The 22,267-nt window shown below is 39.3% G+C and overlaps 1 protein-coding gene across 1 annotated transcript in view; it reads left to right on the top strand.

The window, feature by feature from the left end:
* LOC136864250 (transmembrane protein 192) overlaps positions 1-22,267 on the top strand; it is a 188,238-nt gene that overhangs the window by 141,947 nt on the left and 24,024 nt on the right. Inside the window, exon 6 of the mRNA XM_067140993.2 lies at positions 13,803-13,911. Coding sequence (XP_066997094.1) covers positions 13,803-13,911 — 109 coding nt within the window. The remainder of the gene's footprint in view (positions 1-13,802; positions 13,912-22,267) is intronic.

Here is a 22,267-nt window from a genome sequence, read left to right as displayed (position 1 = left end):
TTTTTATTTTATCTGAGACTGCAGAAGATCTTGAAGTTGCTGAATTTTATGGATGGCGTCTTGGGTAAGGAGTACAAGATGAAAATAAATAAGTCCAAAATGAAAGTAATGGAGTGCAGTCGAACAAAGGCAGGTGTTGCAGGTAATATTATATTAGGAAATGAAGTCTTACAGGAAGTAGATGAATATTGTTACTTGGGTAGTAGGATAAGTAATGATGGCAGAATTAAGGAAGTCATAAAATGCAGGCTAGCATAAGCAAGGAAGAGCTTTCTTAAGAAAGGGAATTTGCTCACTTCGAAAATTGACATAGGAATTAGAAGGATGCTTCTGAAGATTTACGTGTAGAGCTTGGCATTGTATGGAAGTGAAACATGGACGATAACTTGCTCAGAAAGAAAGAGAATAGAAGCTTTTGAAATGTTGTGTTAAATAAAAATGCCAAAGGTGAGATGGATAGATAGAATCACGAATGAAGAGAGAGAATGATAGGACACCCAGGACTTCTTCAGTTGGTTCTTGAGGGAAGTGTAGGTGGTAAGAACGGTAGGGTAGACCAAGGTATGAATATGACAAGCAGAATAGAGCAGATGTAAGATGCAGTAATTACGTCAAAATTAAAAGGTTAGCACAGGATAGGCTGTCATGGAGGGCTGCATCAAACCAGTCTATGGACTGATGACTCAGACAACTGCCAGGATCAGTTGTAAGTGGCAGTTTTTCTTCTTTCCTTGATTCAGTTCAGTTTATAAGGCTCACTATAATCAATAAGTAAATCATTTTGTGTAAGAAGTGGTATAACATCAGCATTTTAATAAATAATTCCTCAGAAGACAATTAAGTTACTTCATATTTTAAAAATTATTCCATTACAGTAACCTTCCCTCAAAATAAGTAGCAGGTCATATTGCTCTCAACCTCGGTAAATATTTCATAACTGGAGTGTAATTAATATATTTGAATGAAATAAACATTTTTCTGGCGGGCTGAGTGGCTCAGACGGTTGAGGCGCTGGCCTTCTGACCCCAACTTGGCAGGTTCGATCCTGGCTCAGTCCGGTGGTATTTGAAGGTGCTCAAATACATCAGCCTCGTGTCGGTAAATTTATTGGCACGTAAAAGAACTCCTGCGGGACTAAATTCTGGCACCTTGGCGTCTCTGAAAACCGTAAAAAGTAGTTAGTGGGACGTAAAACAAATAACATTATTATTAAACATTTTCTGAATCAGAAATATTGTGAGTGCGCTTGCCCCTCCCATTTTTTATACTATCAGCTGTGTCATATGTATGTTATCTTATACCTAACCTAACCCTCGTAAAACCTTCAATTAATGTGTAATATATTTTAATTATTTTTAAAATACTAAGTATGACTATCATATGATTTACTTGTAAATTTGTATTGTAAATTCATATAATCTAAAAATCTGTTGACTAACATATGATTATCCTGTTAAAATGTATTATAAATTCGTATAACCTCAAAATCTGTTGAGACGAAAACTGCAGAAAATTCTGATATTCGTACATTGGGTATGATCCATTATCACTCTGATACATATGGAGGTTTCTGGAAACTTACCATGATGCTTTTTATCCAGATATGTGTGGAAGCTTTCAAATTATGTAGGTTTGGTATTGTAATTGAATATTAGAGTTCAATCTGCACTGAAGTACTGCATTCGACTGGCCAGTCGGTTGATTGTTCCGTGTATGTTTGAGTGTGTTCCATTTTAGAGTGTTGCAAGAACATTTCCAGAAGTTAGAGATTTCTAGACGACCTGTTGAACGGTATATATATCGAGCAGACGGCCAAGAGGCCGGGAGTTGGTCTTACCTTGTGATTATGAAGTGAATATTCAGTGTGAGGACTTGTTGATATCTGTTCTTGTCTTAATCAATTGTAAACTGCTTCGGTGTGTTTTTCTTATTTGTGTTACAGTGTTGTTTTTAATTGTGTAGTCTTTAAGCGAGCTGAGTGGGAACTGTGTTTTGTTAGGGAATAGACTCGGTGACAATAAAGTGATTTTTTAATCAAGAAGTGAATGTATCTAATGTGATATTTATTTACACCAAATAAAATCACATCGAGAGCGATAACTGTGTATGTGTTGGTTTGAATATACACTTATCCCTCATGATGAAATGGAAATTAGAATTATCCTGTCATTACGCCATTAGTGAAGTTGCATCAGAATCACTGAAGCATTCTGCTAAAGAAACACCATGTTTATGTTCCCCGCAGTTGGAGTAAGACATCATGGTTTTCTCCCTTTATATGAATTTTTGAATTTAAATTAATCAAATTTTGGTTTACACTTAACCCATTCCACATTATCATCATCATTGCCATCCATGGCACCTGGCACCTTTACATATTCCTCTATTGGACCACCATTGTTCCTCCTTAACAGTGTTCCAATCCAGGTACCTTCTAGTTATACTATTCTTGATCATTTTCAGTCAGTTTTTTCTGGATCTTCTTCTTGCCCCCCTCCTCCACGCCACCTGCTTCGGCATCCTTCCCTCTTTGATCCTCTTAACGTGTCCAAACCCTCTAAGTTCACCCCTCCCCATTTGGTCGCAAAGCTTTTCCACTCTGATTTCGTTCCTGACATCCTCATTTCTCACTCTGTCCTTTCTTGTCTTTCCTATCATATTTCTTAAAAATTTCATTTCACTTGCCTGGATTTTATTCTTCGGTCTTTTTCTCAGTGTCCTGGTCTCCACTGCATATGTCACTATTGGTCAGTAGTACATCTTATTCATCATCTCTTTATACTTCATTGGTACTTCCTTCCTCCCCACCAGGTTGCTCACAATATGGTAGAATGCATTCTCCCCATTGAATCTGTGTTTTGATCTCCATGTCAAACCCAGCATCCTGCATCAGTTCGTTTCCCAAGTACTTGAAGCTCTCTACAATTTCAAGGTTTTGTCCCTTTATTTTTATATTTCCTTTCCCTCCCCTTTCTCCTGTAGTCAACACCATTGTCTTACTTTTTTCCATGCACATTTTCATTCCATTATTTTTTATAATCTTGCTCAGTATGTTGAGTTGCTCTGTTTGACCCCAAACCACAATGTCATCTGCTCCCTGTCCCCATATTTTACATTTGTCTCCTTCACAATTTCATCCATCACCATTATGAATAACAGAGGTGACATCTCACTTCCTTGTCATAGTCCAGTTTCATTCCAAAACCACTCTTCTCCCCACACGTGTCTGGACACTGCTGCAACAATTTTTGTACGTTGCTTGCACATATTCTGTACAAATCCTTCCTCTGGCATTACTTTCCATACCTTTGCTCTGGGTACAGTACTGTAAGCCTTTTCTAAGTCAAGGAATGTCATCACCATACCTCTTCCGTATTCCTTTTTTTTTTTTTTCCAGTAACTGCCTCATACTGAAGATGGGGTCTAGTGTTGGTCTTCCATTTTGAAAGCCATATTGCTCTTCTTGTAATTGTCCTTTCACCTTTCTTCTCATTGTCTTTTCTAGTACCATTTCAAATATTTTTGCTGCCTGAGATATGAGTGCGATTCCTCGATAATTATCACATATCTTATCTCCCTTTATAAATATAGGGTTATTACTCCTTTACTCCAGTCATTTGGTACAGATTTTTGTTTCCAAAAATAGCCTATACAGCCATCGTAGACCAACAGGTCCTGCTGCTTTTATCATTTCCACACACAGTTCATCCAATCCTGCTGTTTTTTCTGAGTTCCTTCATTTGACAGCAGTTTCCACTTCTTCCAATGTTTTTTCACTCTCGGATTCTGTCTCCTCACACTCTACCTCCATCATATCATCTACACCCCTTCTCACATTCAGGAGTTCATCAAAGTAATATTTTCATCTTTTCCTTATCTCCTCTGGTTGTGTTATCTCTCCTTCTTTCCCTTCATCTGCTTTGTGTAGAATCTTCCTTCTTACAGGTCCATATAGCATCCTTTTACTTTTATACACATCCTCCTCCAACTCTCGTGTAAATCCTTCCCAGCTTGTTTTTCCTTGCTACTTTCTTGCACCTTCTTTCCATTTTTCGATACTGTCTTCTATCTTCTTCCGTTTTATCCCTATTCTTTTTTTTTTTACTGCTTCCTTTACCCTATTATTTCATCATAAAGTCTCTCATTTTGGAATTTTTCTTTTATTTCCATCTCTTTTAATTTCTATACTCTTATTTTCCTCTCTCTTATTTTGTTCATTTTCATTTTTTTCCTGCTTACATTTTTGCTGTCACTACTCTATGGTCCCCATCAAAGGCTACTTCTGACAAGACTGTTACATTTAACAACTGTCTGCAATTTGCTCTTTCCATCAATGAATTGCTGTTCTTGTCCTTCTCTTTCCTCATCCATATCATGTAATTATTCTACTGTTCTTCCTGAATCAAGTATTTCCCACACTTAACCCATTTCTCACACAAAAATCCACCATCTTCTTTCCCCCTTGTTTCCTCTTTCCATATCCAAAAGGTCCAGTTACTTCTTCCATTCCTTTTCTGCCATATCCCATATTCTGTCTCCTATGACAGTCACTTTCTTTTCCTTTACTTCTCTCTCCAGTGTCCCAAGGAATTTGTCCATGTCATCCTCTTTGTATCCTGTCTGGGTTTTGCTTACACATGGTTGAAATTATTTATTCCACACTCTGTCCTTAACTGTACCTTGATCATTCTATCACTTATGTAGTCTACTTCATCTACATACTCATATGAGAACTTGTTGGTTATTATCCCCACTTCATTCTTTGCCTTTTGTCCTCCACTCCAGTAGAGGGTGTATCTTTTTCTCAGCTTCCCTTTTCCTCACCACTTGACCTCACTTAATCCTATCGTAGGTATGTTCTCTTTTTCCATAAAATCAGTAACCTTTTAAGACTGTCCAGTCAATCACATGAGGTTGATTATTGGCTCATTCATAATATTCTCTACTGCTCGCCTACTTTTCACAGTTCCCCCAGCATAAGAACTGCACGTTGCATCCGGAGAGCGCCCTAGCCTTTTCCGAGGCTGGCTTGAAAGTGGCATTTTCATTTTAGGCTATTATTAACAGTAGGGTTGCCGCTTCCAAAGGCATTTTAGAGCTACTGCCAGCAGGTGATCATGCCGCTCCTTACATGGAGGACAAACATCTTGTGCAGCTGCCCCTAACCTCGGGTCAGACGCTACTCGATGGTTCCATTGTGATTTCCTACACTGAGAGGACTATCACCCAGGAAACTCATCTACCCGACGCCATTGTTTACATTAGGGGATTGGGTTATTTACCACCCTCTGGCAATTGGTGTTGAGGCACAGGCTGTATGGTCTACTTATTACTGTAGCAGGGTAACGGGCCGTTCCACTTTATATATAGTAAAATTTATAAATTAGCATATTAGAATGGTAATAAAATTTTACAGAATTGGTGAGTGGCAAATGTCCTTGGACATCATCATTATTATTATTATTATTATTATTATTATTATTATTATTATTATTATTATTATTATTATTATTATTATTATTATTATTATTAAGCTGTGGGGCCTCATTTAGTTCCGCACTTTTTATTATTACATTATTAAAAACCAAGTCAAACTTCCATTGTGGCTGTGTAGTTAGGGTTGCGTAGCTGTGTACATGCATTTGGGAGATGGTGGGTTCAAATCTCACCATCGGCAGCCCTGCAGATGGTTTCTGTGGTTTCCAACTTTCACACCCTAATTTATGTCACAGCTGCTACCTTCCTAATCCCAGCCCTTTCCTATCCTTCCGTTGCCTAAAACCTCGCTTAATATTCTGGAAAAAATGTATATTAATATTGATCAATATAAGAATCCCTCTTGGAACCTCAACGAAATTAATGAAAAAAGAAATACATTATTGGAGACCTTCATTCCTGTTAATTGTAAACAACTCCATAGAAAATATAAGCCCCGCCCTCAGCACACTAGACAAGCACCTCCCTCCCCACCAGTCCCTCCCTCTACCTTCCCTAACTTACACCGCCCCTTCCCTTAACAGCTTTCCTCACCAACAATAGCAATAACACCTCACCAGTCACAACACGGCAAATGAAGACAAGACGTCTAAACCACCAGCTCCTAGATGGTTAAGTGGGCAACATATTTGTAAGTCACATATTCAATTAGAAGCTTTCATATAACCCCTATTTTCAGTTTATACATTTGGCTTTTTCATTTCCATTACAGATCACATGGAATCCATTTGACCGTTGCGCTCACCAGAATTAACAATGTTTGAGGTCGTGACATTGACCACAGAAGAAACTTAGAGACGGGCACTACAACGTCAATAAGATGTCATTTTACACATAGACGATAACTTACAACATTGTTCTTATTCCCACACTTTTTCTATGTTACACATAGAATTATGTAAATAATTTTAAGAATAATAAAATTTTACAATATATTCTACAAACATAGTAATATTTTATAATGTTTTGATTCTTGAATAAATCCACCGAGGATGACTCAAATAGTGTCGAAACATGTTTAGATAAAATAAAACATCATCTTAGCAGATGTAAATGTATTTAATTGGAGGATACAATAAATGTTTATATTATTATAAAAGTCAAACCGTGAATACAGAATATAAAATGAAATTAAAAACCTTTGATGTGTCAGTGCGACGTTACCACAACTAGCAAAAAAGAAACAAAAGACTTACTTTGCCATGGCATTCCTCTACTGCTCTTAACCTCCATGGCCAAATCCGTTATTCTCCTTGGTAATCCATCGTCCTCCATTCACATGACCCTACCACAGAAGCCACTTTATACGTACAGCTTCATCCACTGAATTCACTTCTAACTTAACCTTTATCTCCGCCGTGCAGTTAGGAGCGTGCAGCTGTGAGCTCACATCCAGGAGATAGTGGGTTCGAACCCCACTGTCGGCAGCCCTGAAGATGGTTTTCCGTGGTTTCCCATTTTCACACCAGGCAAATGCTGGGGCTGTACCTTAATTAAGGCCACGGCCGCTTCCTTCCCACTCCTAGGCCTTTCCCATCCCATCGTCGCCATAAGACCTATCTGTGTCGGTGCGACGTGAAGCAAAATAGCAAAAAAATCTTATTTGTTAGACTATACAGTATAACATCCCTGAAAAAAAGCCTCATCTCTGATTCCAGTTCTTTACTCACATCATTTATATACAAGAAAAAGTAAACATCCAATAATACTGCCCTGAGGAATTTCCCTCCGAATGATTACAAGATCAGATAATGCTTCTCCTACTCTCATTCTCAGAGTTCTATTTTCTAGAAATATAGCCACCCATTGAGTCACTCCTTTGTTTAGTCCAATTACACTCATTTTTGTCAGTAATCTCCCACGATCTACCCTATCAAATACCTTGTTAGGTCAATCACTATGCATTCCATTTGACATTATGTCTAAAATATATACTATATCTTCCTGGATTCCTATAAGTTGAGCTTCAGTGGAAAATTTTTTCCAAATTCCGATGTGCCTTCTATCTAACCAAATAGTAATTTGGAAACATGTATAATACGATCAGAACAAATGTTCTTCCAAAACTTGCATGCAACACATGTCAAGCTGACTGGCCTGTATTATCGGCTTTGTTTTATCACCCCATCCTTTATACATGGGCTTCTATAGCAACTCTCCATTGATTCAGTATAGCTTCTTCATGGAAACAGTAATCAGATAAGTAATTCAGGTATGGTACTATATCCCAACCGATTGTCTTTAGTGTATCCCCAGAAATCTTAACAATTGCAGATGCTTTTCTATTTTTCAATTTTCGTATGTTATTGTAAATGTATTTGTTACATACACATACATACAGACATACATGCATACATCTTCATTATATACTGTTATGCCTTTCAGAGTTCAGTCTGCAAGCCTCTGTGAATTACTAAACACCGCTACAATCCTCTACCAGTATTTGTTACTAGTTACTCTGACCTCGTTTAGTTCCATACCTCCTATCTTTAAATCGTTAGAAACTGAGTCTAACCAATGTTGTCTTGGTCTCAGTCTACTTCTCTTTCCCTCCATAACAAAGTCAAAAAAGTCATCTTCGTACAGGCCATGAAGGCCCTTGGAAGGGTGGCGGGTAAAGGCTTCCACTATCCATAACCTCGACACTTGGTGGGATAAAGTGGTTAGCTCTATGCCCAGCCGCCTTTGCCCCCATGAATTAATCTGCCGCTCATTTTACATGCAGGCTGAGTGAACCTCAGGGCTATATGCACCTCCAAAAGTAGAAATATCGTTTCTTAAATTTTTCGACTTCCTGGTGGGGAAATGAACCCACGTCCTTCTGTGTGAACCGAGCACACCTTTACCACCTTGGCCAGGCAGCCCCTACCCTCCACAACATAGTCCATTATTCTCCTAGGTAACCTATCCTCTTCCATTCGCCTCACCTGTCTCCACCACCAAAGCTGATTTTGCGTACACCTTCATCCATGGAGTTCACTCCTAATTTAGCTTTCATCTCCTCATTCTGAGTACCCTCCTGCCATTGTTCTCATCTGTTTGTACCAGAAATAATTTTTTCTCCTTTCATGTCTGTTACTTCTAACTTATGAATAAGGTATCGTGAGTCCACCCAGCTTTCACTCCCGTAAAGCAATGTTGATCTGAAAACAGACCAATGTAATTTTTGTCCAGGAGCTAACATCCTTCTTTTCGGGAGATAGTAGTTTCAAACCCCACTGTCGGCAGCCCTGAAAATGATTTTCCGTGGTTTCCCATTTTCACACCAGGCAAATGCTGGGGCTGTACCTTAATTAAGGCCACGGCTGCTTCCTTCCCACTCCTAGCCCTTCCCTGTCCCATCGTCACCATAAGACCTATCAGTGTTGGTGCGACGTAAAGCAACTAGCAGAAAAACAAAACAAAAACATCCTTCTTACAGCATACTGTTATTTACAACAGCGAGCTCACTGCATTAGCTTTACTGCACATTGATTCAGTCTCACTCGCTATACTACCCTCCTGGGAGAACACACATCCTAAATACCTGACATTATCTATCTATTCCAGCTTTGTATCCCCATTCTGACATTCAGTTCTCTTGGATTTCTTACCTTCTGACATCAGTTTAGTCTTTGAAAGGCATCTATTGCACCTATTTTCAAGTTCCAAGATATTAAATTGTAGGCTTTCAGTACAATCTGCCATAAGACCAAGTCGTCAGTATAGGCTGGACTGCTTACTACATTTCCATCTAACTGAATCCCTCGCTGCCTTTTTATATCTTCCAGCAGATGATCCATGTAAACTATGAACAACAATGGTGAAAGATTACAGCCTTGTCTAACCCCTGAAAGTACCTTGACCTAAGAACTCATTCTACCATCAATTCTCACTGCAGCTCAATTGGCAACATAAATGCCTTTGATTTTAATAATCTACACTTAAGCCCATAGTCCCCCAGTATAGCGAACATCTTTTCCCTTGATATTTTGTCATATACTTTCCCTAAATCTACGAAACCTAAACGTAACCGTCTATTCCTCTTGTAGCATTTTTCAATTACCTGGCACATACTGAAAATTTGGTCCTGACAGCCCATGTGTGGTTTGAAACCACACAGGTTTTTATCCTACTCCCTCTCAACCACTCATCGTACCCCCTCCCTTCCAAGATGCCAGCGAACACTTTGCTTGATATACTGATTAATGAGATACCTCAATAGCTGTTGCAATCCTTCCTGGTCCCTTGCTTATAGAGCAATTACTGCTTTTGTCCAATCAGAAAGTATCTTACTAACACACCATGCTAATTTCATCACTCTAAGAAGCCATTTCGTCCCTGCCTTTTACCAATTCATATCTAATTTCATCTATTCCTGCTGCTTTATGACAATGGAGTTTATTTACCATCCTTTCCACTTCATCAAGTGTAATTTCACCAACATCATTGTCCTCCTCCCCATGAGCTCGGTTGTTGGTGATGTCACCAGGAAGATTTCCTTTTACCATTAAAAGATTTTTTCATATTATTCCTCCCACCCGTCCATTGATTCCCTGGGATCTGTTATGTGTTCACTTGAATTACCCAAAACACTATTCATTTCCTTTTTCCCTTCCTTCTGAGGATTCTTTATTTCTGTCCAGAAATGTTTCCCTGCTGTTTGACCTAGTGTTTCCACATTATTACTAAAATTTTCCCACGACTTCTTTTTGGACTCAACAGCTATTTGTTTCACTCTGTTTCATCTATGTACAATTCCCTGTCTGCACCAGTCCTTGCTTGAAGCCACTTCTGATACACATTTTTATGTTCACAAGCTGCTCTCACTTCATTATTCCACCATGATGTTAGCTTTCTTCCATCTTTACACACAGTTGTTCCTAGGCATTCACTTGCTGTCTCTACTGCAAGCATCCCTGTATGCCACCTATTTTCTTTCTATATCCTGAACCTGTTTACCGTCGACTGTTTGGAACTTTTCATGAATCATATCCATGTACGCCTGTCTAATTTCATAAATTCAATTCTTATAAATGAATTATATTCATGGGTCTCCCTATTCAATACCTGTATTGTTATAGTAAAAATTGCTTTAAAATGTTAGGATCATTTCAAGTTCCAAATATTCGATTGCAGGCTTTCGGTACAATCTGCCATTAAGACCAAGTCGTCAGCATAGGCCGGACTGCTTACTACATTTCCACCTAACTGAATCCTTCCCTGCCTCTTTATACCTTTCAGCAGATGATCCATCCTCAATATGGCTCCAACATGAAATTCATAGGTTGTAATCTGTCTAATTTCCTTGTCCTGCAGATTTTCTACCCTCATTCATCTGCAGACAGATTTCACTTTCTCCTAAGCCGAGAGATACTTAGTTCACTAAAGATCAGATAGTCATCTGTACATCAAAAAATCCCCAGAAAACCCACACATTCCAAACAGATTCCCTGAATTCAAAGTCGATTACGATATAGTCTATTAGGGATCTGGTGCCCTTACCCTTCTGTGTGTAGCAGTGAAATAGCTTTATACTTGAAGAATGTATTCGTACCTGCTAAACCCATATTTAGCACAGAAGTCCAGCAAACACTTCCCATTCCTATTAGCTTCCATATCCTCCCCACATTTACTAATCACCCTTTTATATCCTTCAGTTCGATTTCCAAGTATGGCATTGAAATCACCCATCAGCACTATCCTATCTTTTCTGTTGATCCTGACTATTACATCATTCAATGCTTCATGAAAGTTGTCAATTTCATCCTCATCTGCACCCTCACATAGTGAATACAATGTGAGAGTTCTCGTTCTAATTCCTTCAACTACCAAATCTACCCACGTCATTCGCTCATTTACGTCCCTAACAGAAACTATGTTGCATGTAATAGTATTCCTGATGAACAGCCCAACTCCACACTCCCTTCCCTTTTTTAAGACCCATCAAGTATACTTTATAATCTCCTATATCTTCCTCGTTTTCTCCCCTTACCCGAATATCATTTGCTCCAAGCACATCCAGATGCAGCCTCTTTGCTGACTCCACCAGTTCTGATTTCTTTCTTCCATAAGCCCCATTAATATGAATAGTTCCCCATCACATTTGTGACAAATATACTCCTATACTACCAAAACAAATCACACCTCTGCGGTGTGAAAATACTCAAACTCCCAGGCCCTGAAGAAATTCAGTGATTCTATGATAAAAGTCCAAGTAATGATGTTGTGGGTTATGCATGGCAGTTTGTTGGTGGAGTTTTATCCAAACTGGACCACTGTAAATGCCAAAAGCTATGATAGAACATAGGTTAAGTTGCATCAGGGCCTTCATGATAAATGCTCCAAAAGGACAATGAAAATGTTGAACTGCTTCATGATGATGGTCACCCCCATGTTATGGCCTGTGTTTGAGTAAAACTTGAGCAATTCAGCCATGAGTATTTCCAGCACCTACCGTACAGGTTAGACCAGGCACCATCACAGTTCTATTGGTTTGTACCATTGAAGAAATTCTTGGGCTGCCAGTCCTTCCTTTGAGATGAAGAAGTCACATTGGTTGCATGCACCCAGGAAGCGGAGTTCTGTGAATGAGATATATTGAAACTAGTGTGACAGTGGGAAAAATGTATTGAGGTACTTGGATTATATATTGAAAACTAGCTAAAAGATGTCTGCAAATAAGTAATAACTTCATATCCCTATTCCCATATGCTTTCTTTGTCTCCTTTACAATTTCGTCCATAACCATTAGATACAAAAGAGGTGACAGCACACTCCGCTGTCTTAGTCTGGTTTCATTTCTACATAATTCCCTCTTTACAACAATATCGCTTGGAAAGCAAGCATGTTGAGGAATAGCAGGCAATAATGAAATGCCCACCTTGGTGGTCATGTCTTCACTGCCTTTGAAGAAAGCTCCACATATGTTTAGTAATGTTATTCTCTGTGTCTCACAGATACTGTACTCCAGTGCACAGGAAAGCTTGACGGCTCTCAAATACAATAATGATATCTAAGCAGTGCGGTTCTAAACTATACACCAGTATAGTTAGGTCAACAATTGTAAATGATGCTACCTAAGAACAGTTTTTAATCCATGCATCTTAGTGAACGTTCTTTTTCAGGAAAGTATATTATTGCGTACTAACTGCTGTTGTTGTTGGTACTACATGGAAGGGTAAAACATTGCTGTTTCTGTAAATTTTTGGTTGCTCATATTGGGTATGTGACACACTAGTGATTTGAACGTTATCCTGAACAGTAGAGTATTAATCCCATTTAACACAAATTTTTAAAATATGAATTCACAATTTTCCAGTCCCTTCCAGTTTTTGTCAGCAAGGTTTTACGGTAGTATTGATAGTGTCTTAAGAATTGTTAAAGACTAGGCTAGCCCTTGCTGGAAACAGTGTTCTCCAATGCAAGATCAAAAGACACAATGGGATTCATTTAGAAATAGTGTTAAGAGCATAATGAATAATATTCGTGAGGTAACACTTTTTCCCACATGCCTCAGATCTTAATCCATTCAGGCTTCTAAAAGATTATTTGGAATGAGTCCAGTTCTTAGTTCTAGCTTATAGGAGTTGAAAAAGATATTCTGGTAATATCCTAGTATGGGACAGTGTAGGCCATCTTCAAAGATTTATGCCCTGGTTAAGTTTGAAGCATTTCGTTGGCATTATTCTGTATTCAGTGGATTTTAAAATTCTTTGTCAGGTACTGTAGTTACATGCTAGTTCTTAAATCATGAAAACAATATTGGCTTAGTAGCATTATAGAGATAATATGGATACCAGTTACCTAAGCAGGAGTAAGTGTTTGCAGCATGGGCATATTCTATGTTATGGTTTTATTATGCTTTGGTGGCTAGTATGCACCAACCCACTGCTTTGTCTTAGGATCATGGAAATAGAACTTCTGTACTTCACACGTTCACTGCTGGCAACTCTTATAAGTATCAGAGATGATGCGTAAGAGTTTTTGAATTTAGAATCTTCTGGTTTTAAGAAATTATTGTAGAAGTTAATATTTAGTCATTTCAGAATTCCAGCTTCAAAATTTTGCGTAATTATGATTTCATTTCCGTGGTCCATCTGTAGCTGTCCCTCGATGGATGCAGTATTTTTGTATCTGTCTCTTGGTGCAGGCCAGAGCAAAATGAAGGTAGTCATGCTGCAATAGCTAGGAAACTGTTTGAAAACCTGTGTGCAACTTCTTATTTTGTGAACCTATGAGGATACTCCTTAAAATTTAATATAAGTCATATTGATTCTACCTTAACTGAACCTTCCTCAGCAACTGATTCAACATTTGTTTATCAGGAAAGGTGTACCAATTTAATCGTGGCCAACCTCTTCCTGATGTGCAGAGAGAGGAGTGGATGAGCAACTTCATTCAAGATAGCTATAGTGGTGGTGAGGTTGGCTACAGGTAAGTGTTATAATATTATTTTAATTTCTTCCTTCCTTCTGTTCTTCCTTTAATTGGCTATTCACCAATATGTCTCAATCCCCCTGATTACTACAAATACTATTCCTACACATCCATTTGGGCCTTTACTACCTGGAAGTAGTAAAGTTGTTTTCAGAGTCTTTACTGAAGGGAATAATTCGCATGAAGAGATTTGTGGTTTTTTTAGTGGGTGATTTACCTCAGAAGTTTATCCATAACTGTTATCGGCATAGGATCCACAGTGATTTAACAGCTAAGAAGGAAGAACTACGGTTTGGTGGTGAAGATAGGATGGTAACCACTGCACCCTCATTTCCTCTAAGGAAGATCAAGACCAAGAGAGTGGCTGCTCAGTTTGGGTCATGTAGCTGTCAGCTTGCATTCAGGAGACAATGGGTTTGAACCCCACTGTCGGCAGACCTGAAGATGGTTTTCCATGGTTTCCCATTTTCAAACCGAGCAAATGCTGGAGCCATGCTTTAATCAAAGCCATGATTGATTCCTTCCCACTCCTAGCCCTTTCCTGTCCCATCATCACCGTGAAACGTTCTGTGTCAGTAAAGAAAAGTAAATATTATGTTCAAGAACTATGTTAAGCAGCCTTGATGCACTCCATGTAGACTGCGTTAGGAAGTGAAGAAATGACTAATCTATATTGTTGCCATTAGAGCTGCCCCATTTATACCACTACCTGAATTACGGTATGTAATACCTGTATATTATGCACAAACAGACTCGTACTCCAAATGAACTTGGGATCATATTTTTGCCCTTTCCTTGTCCAATCCTCGGTTTCAGCATGTGTTTTCATAGCACTAACATAATCACTCAAATTTTCCGAACAACTACTTTTATTGTCAAACTTGTACTCTTACTACTCAATACTAGCAAACACTTCATTTATGTCATCTAAGGTGAAATCACTTGCCTGTTTTTTTTTTACAAAATGTGAACCTCAACTACTACACCCAATCCATGCTTCTTCTTCTTCTACTTCCTCTTCTTCTTCTTTGAACATTTTTGGACTTTGCGAAGCACTGCATTCAGTCACTTAATTGTACAGTGCAGACATGATTTAAACAAAGTTGTATATTGTAGTTATGTGTCATTTTGTATAGAATCCAAATGCAGAGCATGGCTTTATTATTATTATTATTATTATTATTATTATTATTATTATTATTTTTTTTTTTTTTTTTTTTTTTTTTTTTTTTTTTTTTTTTTTTTTTTTTTTTTTTGGTATTGCATTTTAGATATTGAATAGATGTTTGTATGACTGTTGCCATTGTTTGTTCCAGTATTCTTTAATGAACATTTGATAGGGTTCCCATAAATCTGTGTCAGGGATTGTAATGTAATACAGTAGTTTAAACCTTATCCATTAACTACCTCATTTGCTATTTTATCAGCCCTAATATTGCCAAGTTTACTTAAATGTTCCAGGAACCACATAAACATTATGAAGCATTTTCTTAAAAATAAGTCATAGCTTAGCTTTCTAAAATTGTGTGTTTACCAATTTTTCATGTTCTCTGGGTTTTATAATGCATTAATAATGCTGAGGGAGTCTGTACATATAAGTGCTTTCTTAATTCAGGAATATTTTATGCATATTTAGCCCTGTCTGATTGTAAATTTTTTGGCTTAAGTTGCAAGTTGTGGAAAGTAAATTGCCCCCACATACTTGTGAAGTTCTTTGATGGTTTGAACCATCAGTATAAGAAGTAATGTAGTGTACATGATTATTTAACCTGGGAGTGGTCGCGCTATCTGTCGTGCCATTGCTCATGCGTATAGATTTTATATCTAACAATGAAGCAATTCAGTCTGGTTTTGGTATTTTCATGTACCGGTATGTATGTCTACCCCTTTGTACTGTTTCTTGATACAGGGTCAGTGAAGAGGTGAGATGAATTTACTTGCCATGCTTTTATGTCTGGATGTCCTTCCTAATTCCAACCTCAATTGAGAAGCTATTAATGATGAAATGAAGAATGAAATTGGTTAAGAAGGTGGAAGGAATCTGCTGTGGTCTTTGAATAGGAACTGCCACGGCATTTGCTGGAAGTGAAAATGGGAAATCAAAGGAAACCATTTCCAGGATAGCCAGTGGTGGAGTTAGAAGCCATGCGTCTCCCGTATGCAGAGCTTGGCTCCATAGACATAGTGTGTTAACACGTGCGGCCACTCCACTTAGTGGTTTTGGTATTTTCATACTTTAAAAAACACATTAGGGCTATTCTCTGATTATTTAGAATTTTCGCTTTCTTTAACATGCCCTTATTACAAATAAATACATTATAGAAAAATTTACTAGAAATTTCACAGGCTGATTTTTCATTTTATTCATAAAATTAACACCTCATATTAACAAAATAAACTTCCCAGAGTTGTGTAGAAAATCATTCTTTAAAAGTTAGAACCAGTTAGGGTCTTCATCTTTGATAGTCATGGATTCTTCTAATAAGATATTAATGCCCACGGAAGAATGTTGAATATTCTGTTCAATACCACAGTAGCAAAAGCTCTGGCAATATTCCTTCTGTAGTCTATATTCCAGTAGTGTTCAACACCCAGCATGTACTATCTGTGGGTACAAAATCTCTTACATATACATCACTCTGTTGGTTATATCTGGGCAAGTTATAATAATTAAGATGAAGACGTTAGATATTGTAATGAATAAAGCGTCATCAGTTTTATTACTCTAATTTATTTCATGACCCAATAAATAAATGCCTACACACAATTCTATTCAGCCATGAATGGCTCCGCTTACTAATTGCTGTCTATTTACAGGTCTCTGTTCTTTACACACAACAGGGAGGGCTCGCTCTTTGGAATCACCTGAGAGGGCTATAATCCTATTAAAAGGCTCATCTTACTTTCACCTCTCCAAGTCCAGTCACCCCACACAACAACTGCATGCAGACAGCTAGTTTTGCACACAGGGCTACTTGGCATGCAACATACGATGGTTGTTCCTTAGTTTGACTCCAGAGACAGTACAGTAATTCACACAGTCAAACACAGCAAACAACTAAACAGAGGACAGTACTCTTCACAGAACGATCATTGATACTGTTCCAGTTACACTTGTGATGGCTGCTCTGGTCGCTGACTCTACATCAGTCCTCAGTCCACAGAAGTACACATGCACAGTACTCTAAGGCAGTACAGAGCCTTCTGTCCCGTATGCCGTCTTCAGTCCAGCTACTCACTCGACATTCCAATGCAACAGCAACCGCTCCTCGTTCAGACTCCGATGGGGCACTAGCGGCAGCCAACACTGCTGTCGCCCTGAGCCCAGTCACCGAACCTCAATCCACCGAGTCCAACTGACTCCACCTCTGAGTCCCACACTCACTCTAACACTGACTCCACCACGGAGTCCAACACTGACCGACTGTCCGTGGCTAGCCTTCTTTCTATAGCTCGGGTGATGTGTACCGGAATATTCGCAGTGTGGCTAGAGATGGAAGGAACATTCTTGTTGGATCTCCCAGGAACTTGCAGGTAAACCAGCCAACGAGAACAATTCACGGAAAGGCCAGTTTTGCCCTCCAGGTTGGCTGGGAGATCCCCGATCATCTAACTCACTAACCCCTTCCAGGAAGTACCGAAAGGGCCTACCGTAAGGCTGGCACATAACAATATTAAACCTATTATTGGCCCACATTGGTCTACACATGCCACAAAGGACAACAATTGACTAACAAGAATGCAATCTATGAAACAGGGAAATTTATAGCTGAAGCATTATCAGAATAAATCTCACTTGGGGTAGCAATAATGTTCTCTTGTTCTAGTTCAATGAGAATATCCTTAAGCCATAGAAGTTTCCTAGCTGTTTCTGCCATACTCATATATTCTGCCTCCATTGTTAAACGAGCAACACAAGGTTGTTTCTTGTTATACTATGATATGGCACCCCTGAAAGAACAACTCTCAGACCGTCTAGATTCTTTGTCTCCCGCCCAATCAGCATCACAATACATTTGGACATTTTCATACAAAAATAAAAAAAAGCAATTTTTACATCTCTCATAGCATATAGATACCTAAGCATATGTTTTAGTTTCTTCCATTCTTGTTTAGTTGTATTATAAAATTTTTGACATAAAGTACTGACAACAAATGCGATATCTGGTCTATAATTATTTGAAAGGTATAGAATACTTCCTACAGCACTTCTATATAAGCTAGAAACAAAACTTCCATCATCATTGATGGCAAGTACACCTTTAGTTTCCCAAGCAACTCTGTATATGATGTATCCACAAAGACGCATACAAAATGCTGTCATTTGTGTACACTGTTTTATTTACAAGTCACTTACACATATTCTACATACATTAATGAACTGCCATATTGACAAACATTTGACTGTACAGTAGCATGTCACAACCAACTACCAACTAACTAATTCACATACTTGACTTCAAACACTCGGCTAACACAACTTCCACACAAGTCTAAAAAAAAAAACCAACTCAGCTCTATCCTCAAGACTGCCTCTTTATATACGTTGCCTAGCCAGGCTTCTAGAAGAATATGACACAGCATGTTTTCTCATAATTTTGAGAGTCTTCAGTAGCCTATTTACAATGTAAGGAAGTTTCTACACAATTCTAGTCTCACATTGCATTGTTCTGGACTTATTACAGTATGTTGCACAATGTTGCCTTGGATTATACATCATATATACAGGTAATAATAAATTATATACTATTAATTATTTGTTCTTACATTAAATAAAATCATAGTAATATAAATGCAGCAGATGTTTCATGATATAACCTCACAAATAATACGATCATGATTATACCAAATAAAGTCCAGACATAACTACGTAAATAATACTGCTAATACTAATAAATGTAAACAACTTCATAGTCACACCTCACAAGTCATAAGAATAATAGTAATGATTATTCTTTAACCCATGAGTAAATAATGCAAAAAATCGCGCTCGAATTATCAAGTTATACTAGTCTATTACACTGGCGTCAATATCCCCCCTATAACTTGAAACAATTTCAACAGTCTATCACACTCTTCAGCTTTGCCTCGGTTATAGATTGTATCTTCTCTCTTCCTCAACGTCGCTGGATGTGTTCTCCTCCTCTTGACCGGATCGTGCCATGTCAGGGGTTGGTGTCACCTCGCCGCCAGCCTCTTCCTCGGTGGTAGTCGGTGCGTTCTCCTCCTAATGACCAGATTGTGTTGTGTCATTAGTATCCTCTCCTCCAGGTGGACCCGTGGGAGTACCAGGCTTACTCTGTATATGCAGTGGTTAGGTGACTCGCCGCAACTCCGATGCGTTGACTTTGACAGGAGGGTTGGTCTTTAGTAAGTAGACTCCATGGCCCAGCTGCTTATTGACCTTGACGGGACCAAGTCACTTACTGTAGGTGCGAGAGCTGCGTGAAGTCCTCCAATGTTATTACTGACTGGGTCGTTAAGTCGCAGTACTTGTTGGCCTGGTAGGAAGATCTGGGTCTCTTCAACATCTTGAGCCTTGGCCTAGGTAAGGAATCTTTTCTCAGCCAAAGCTTGCTTTTCTTTGATGTCCTGCTGCTACTTATGCTGCCACTCTGCTAGGGAAATAGCTGCATCATCTTGACCAGAAGTGGGTGTGGACGAATCTCCCAATCCCCAGTGCTGTATAGCTGCCGAACTCGATAGCTCTATTCTTCTCCGGTTGCCTTTCTAAGCCTTCAGATTTTAGGACATGGCCAAGATATTCTACGCGGGACTGGGCATAGTGGCACTTCTCTAGTTGGCAGGTCAGTCCATGAATTTTCAGTCGTTCCAGCAATTTCTTCAGGTGTACAAGGTGCTCTTGAAAATTCTTGCTGTGAATTAAAATGTTGTTGAGATACACTTGGCAGAAATCTCCAACATATCCTGACAATATCTTATCCATCAATCACATGAAGGTTGCAGGAACATTCTTCAGTCAAAAAGGCATTACAGCAAACTGGCACAATCCTCTCAGTGTCATGAAGGTGGTCAGTGGTCTAGAACTGTTCTTAGCCTCCACTTGCCAGTATCCAGAGTTGAGATCCTGCATGCTGAAAATCTTAGACCCACTTACTTGTTTCAGCAAGACTTTCAGGTCAGGCATGGGGTAGGCGTCACTAACGGTCTTAAGTTGTTTTTTGCTCTGCATATTGATGTAAATATTGTATATTTGTGCTAATTTTGTTTCCGTATAGGCTCTTTTGTTTGTTTTTTCATTTGCGCTTTCATTATGTTTTTTTAGCATTTTTTCAACTCATATTATGTAAATTATTTCAACCCCCCTAATTTTTTTCACTGAAGATGGCTCAAACGAGCCGAAACATGTCTGATCTTGTTTACTCCGTCTAATGACGGAATATATGATGTATTGATTAGGAGGATACTTTCATTTTTCGCCATTGTAAAGTGAAACTAACGGTCTTCTCGTTCAACTTGCGGAAGTCCACGCCATAGTCGATACTAACCATTCTTCTTTTTTTGGTAGGACAATAGGCGAAGCCCAACAGGATGTGGAAGGTTTGATGAGATCTTGCCCTTCCATCTTTTGAATCTTCTGAATGACGAAGTTGCGTTTCTCCGGGTTGATTGGATATGGACTTTGCTTGATGGGCGAGGAGGTGCTGCATTCAGTGGTGTGCGTTACATTGGTAGTCCATCCTATTTTGTTGGTTATGACTTCTGGAAAGTCCTTTAAGGCGCATCTCAGCTCTTCTTCTTCACTTGGTTGAAAATGTGTTAACTGGATATCTCCCAGGTCTATGTCCACTTCTGCATCCTTGCGAGTGCAGAGATTTCCATTTTGCCAGGCGACCCTCAGACGTCTGTCTTTTCTCAAAAAGACTTCATGAACTGCATAGTCGAGGATCACCTTGTATTCTACCAGAAATTCATGACCTAATATGATGTCAGGTATTAGGTTCTGAATCTGCAATGTTAATTACAATGGGCAGGTCCATGCATTTAGCAGTTAGATTAGTCTGTCCTTTGATGGAATAGGTTACCCTGTCTGCTGCTCCCACTACCCTTCTGCGATGGTGAGACTTCATAGGCTATAGTAATCTGGCAACAGTCCCATTTACAAATGAATGGCTTGCTTGGCTGTTGAGTATGGCTGAAAAATTCTCGTTGCCTATCCGCAAGATGATAGCTGGGCGAGGTTGGCCAGTTCTGCTCACAATCTGACTAATCCCTCTCCTACTTGACCAGGGTTGCTTGTCTGTTGGGTCTGGAGGCGCATTCCTGTTCCTGGTCCTATCCCCCCTCAATCCAGAATGGGCCGGACCTAGCTTTCCGACACCAAGGATGGGCATTTGTTCTTCAAGTGTCCCGTTCTTCCACACTGGTAGCATTTCCTAACCAAGCTGGTCTCTTCCGTGGCTTTGCTCTTGTGTTCCTCTTCCAACTGAACGATGATTCTATGCAGATCATCAAAGGATCTTGGTTGTGACACCTTCACTAGGGGTCTATTCTTATCATGGAGTAGCTCCACGATGTCCGGTTCGATCTCGTTTTTGCTTCCTTCCAGGTGCAGCCTCTTGAAGAGCTGGTACTTGTGGAGGACCAACGTGCTAGCTCTCATGCCAGTTGGTTGTGCCTCAGTTAGTAGCTTCCTTTTCACAGAGCTCTTCACCCCTTTGGAATTATACCTCTTTAAGTCCGTCCAGTTTAAATTTAAGCCCTTCAAGTTTTTCCACCAAGTAGCAGCTTGCCCCTTTAACCGCGGTGTGATGAGTTGAACGAGGATGTACTCCGGTAGATTAGTCCTTCCTAGTAGACTGACTGATCCCTCGATGAAGCTAGTCGGGTTCTCTTCCAGTCGTCCATAGAATTCTGGAAGGCTCTGTATAATCACCTTCGGGTCTAGGTGTCCTGTACGGCCGGTTAGGTTTGAGGGGGTTGAAGGCGTGGCGATAGGTCCTGTTTGATTTAATATGTCTTCTACCGCGTGAAGGATGCTCTCTCTCATATTCTACACATCTTCCTTGATGGTCGAAATCCGGTTCTCTAACCTTCCTTCAATGGCAGAAATACGGCTCCCAAAATTCCCCTCAACAGCCGAGATACGGCTTTCAAAATTTCTCTCGACTGTAGAAATTCTCCCCTCAACCTGTTGTTTCACGACGGAAACCTGGATTTCCACCTCCTCCTTGAGGTTCGAGATGTCCCCTTCTAACTGGCTTACCCTATATTGATCTGCTCAGCCTATCCCAGTTTTGGCTTGATGTCCGATATCTGCTGTATTAACTGATTGGTGACGTTTCTAATTTGGGATGAAATTTAATTTATCATCTACGGTTGAAATTCTTGA

The sequence above is a fragment of the Anabrus simplex genome, chromosome 2, assembly GCF_040414725.1.
Source record: "Anabrus simplex isolate iqAnaSimp1 chromosome 2, ASM4041472v1, whole genome shotgun sequence".
In the NCBI taxonomy this organism is placed as follows: Eukaryota; Metazoa; Arthropoda; class Insecta; order Orthoptera; family Tettigoniidae; genus Anabrus; species Anabrus simplex.
The sequence above is the reverse complement of the archived record's forward strand: the minus strand, read 5'-3'. Positions and strand labels throughout refer to the sequence as shown.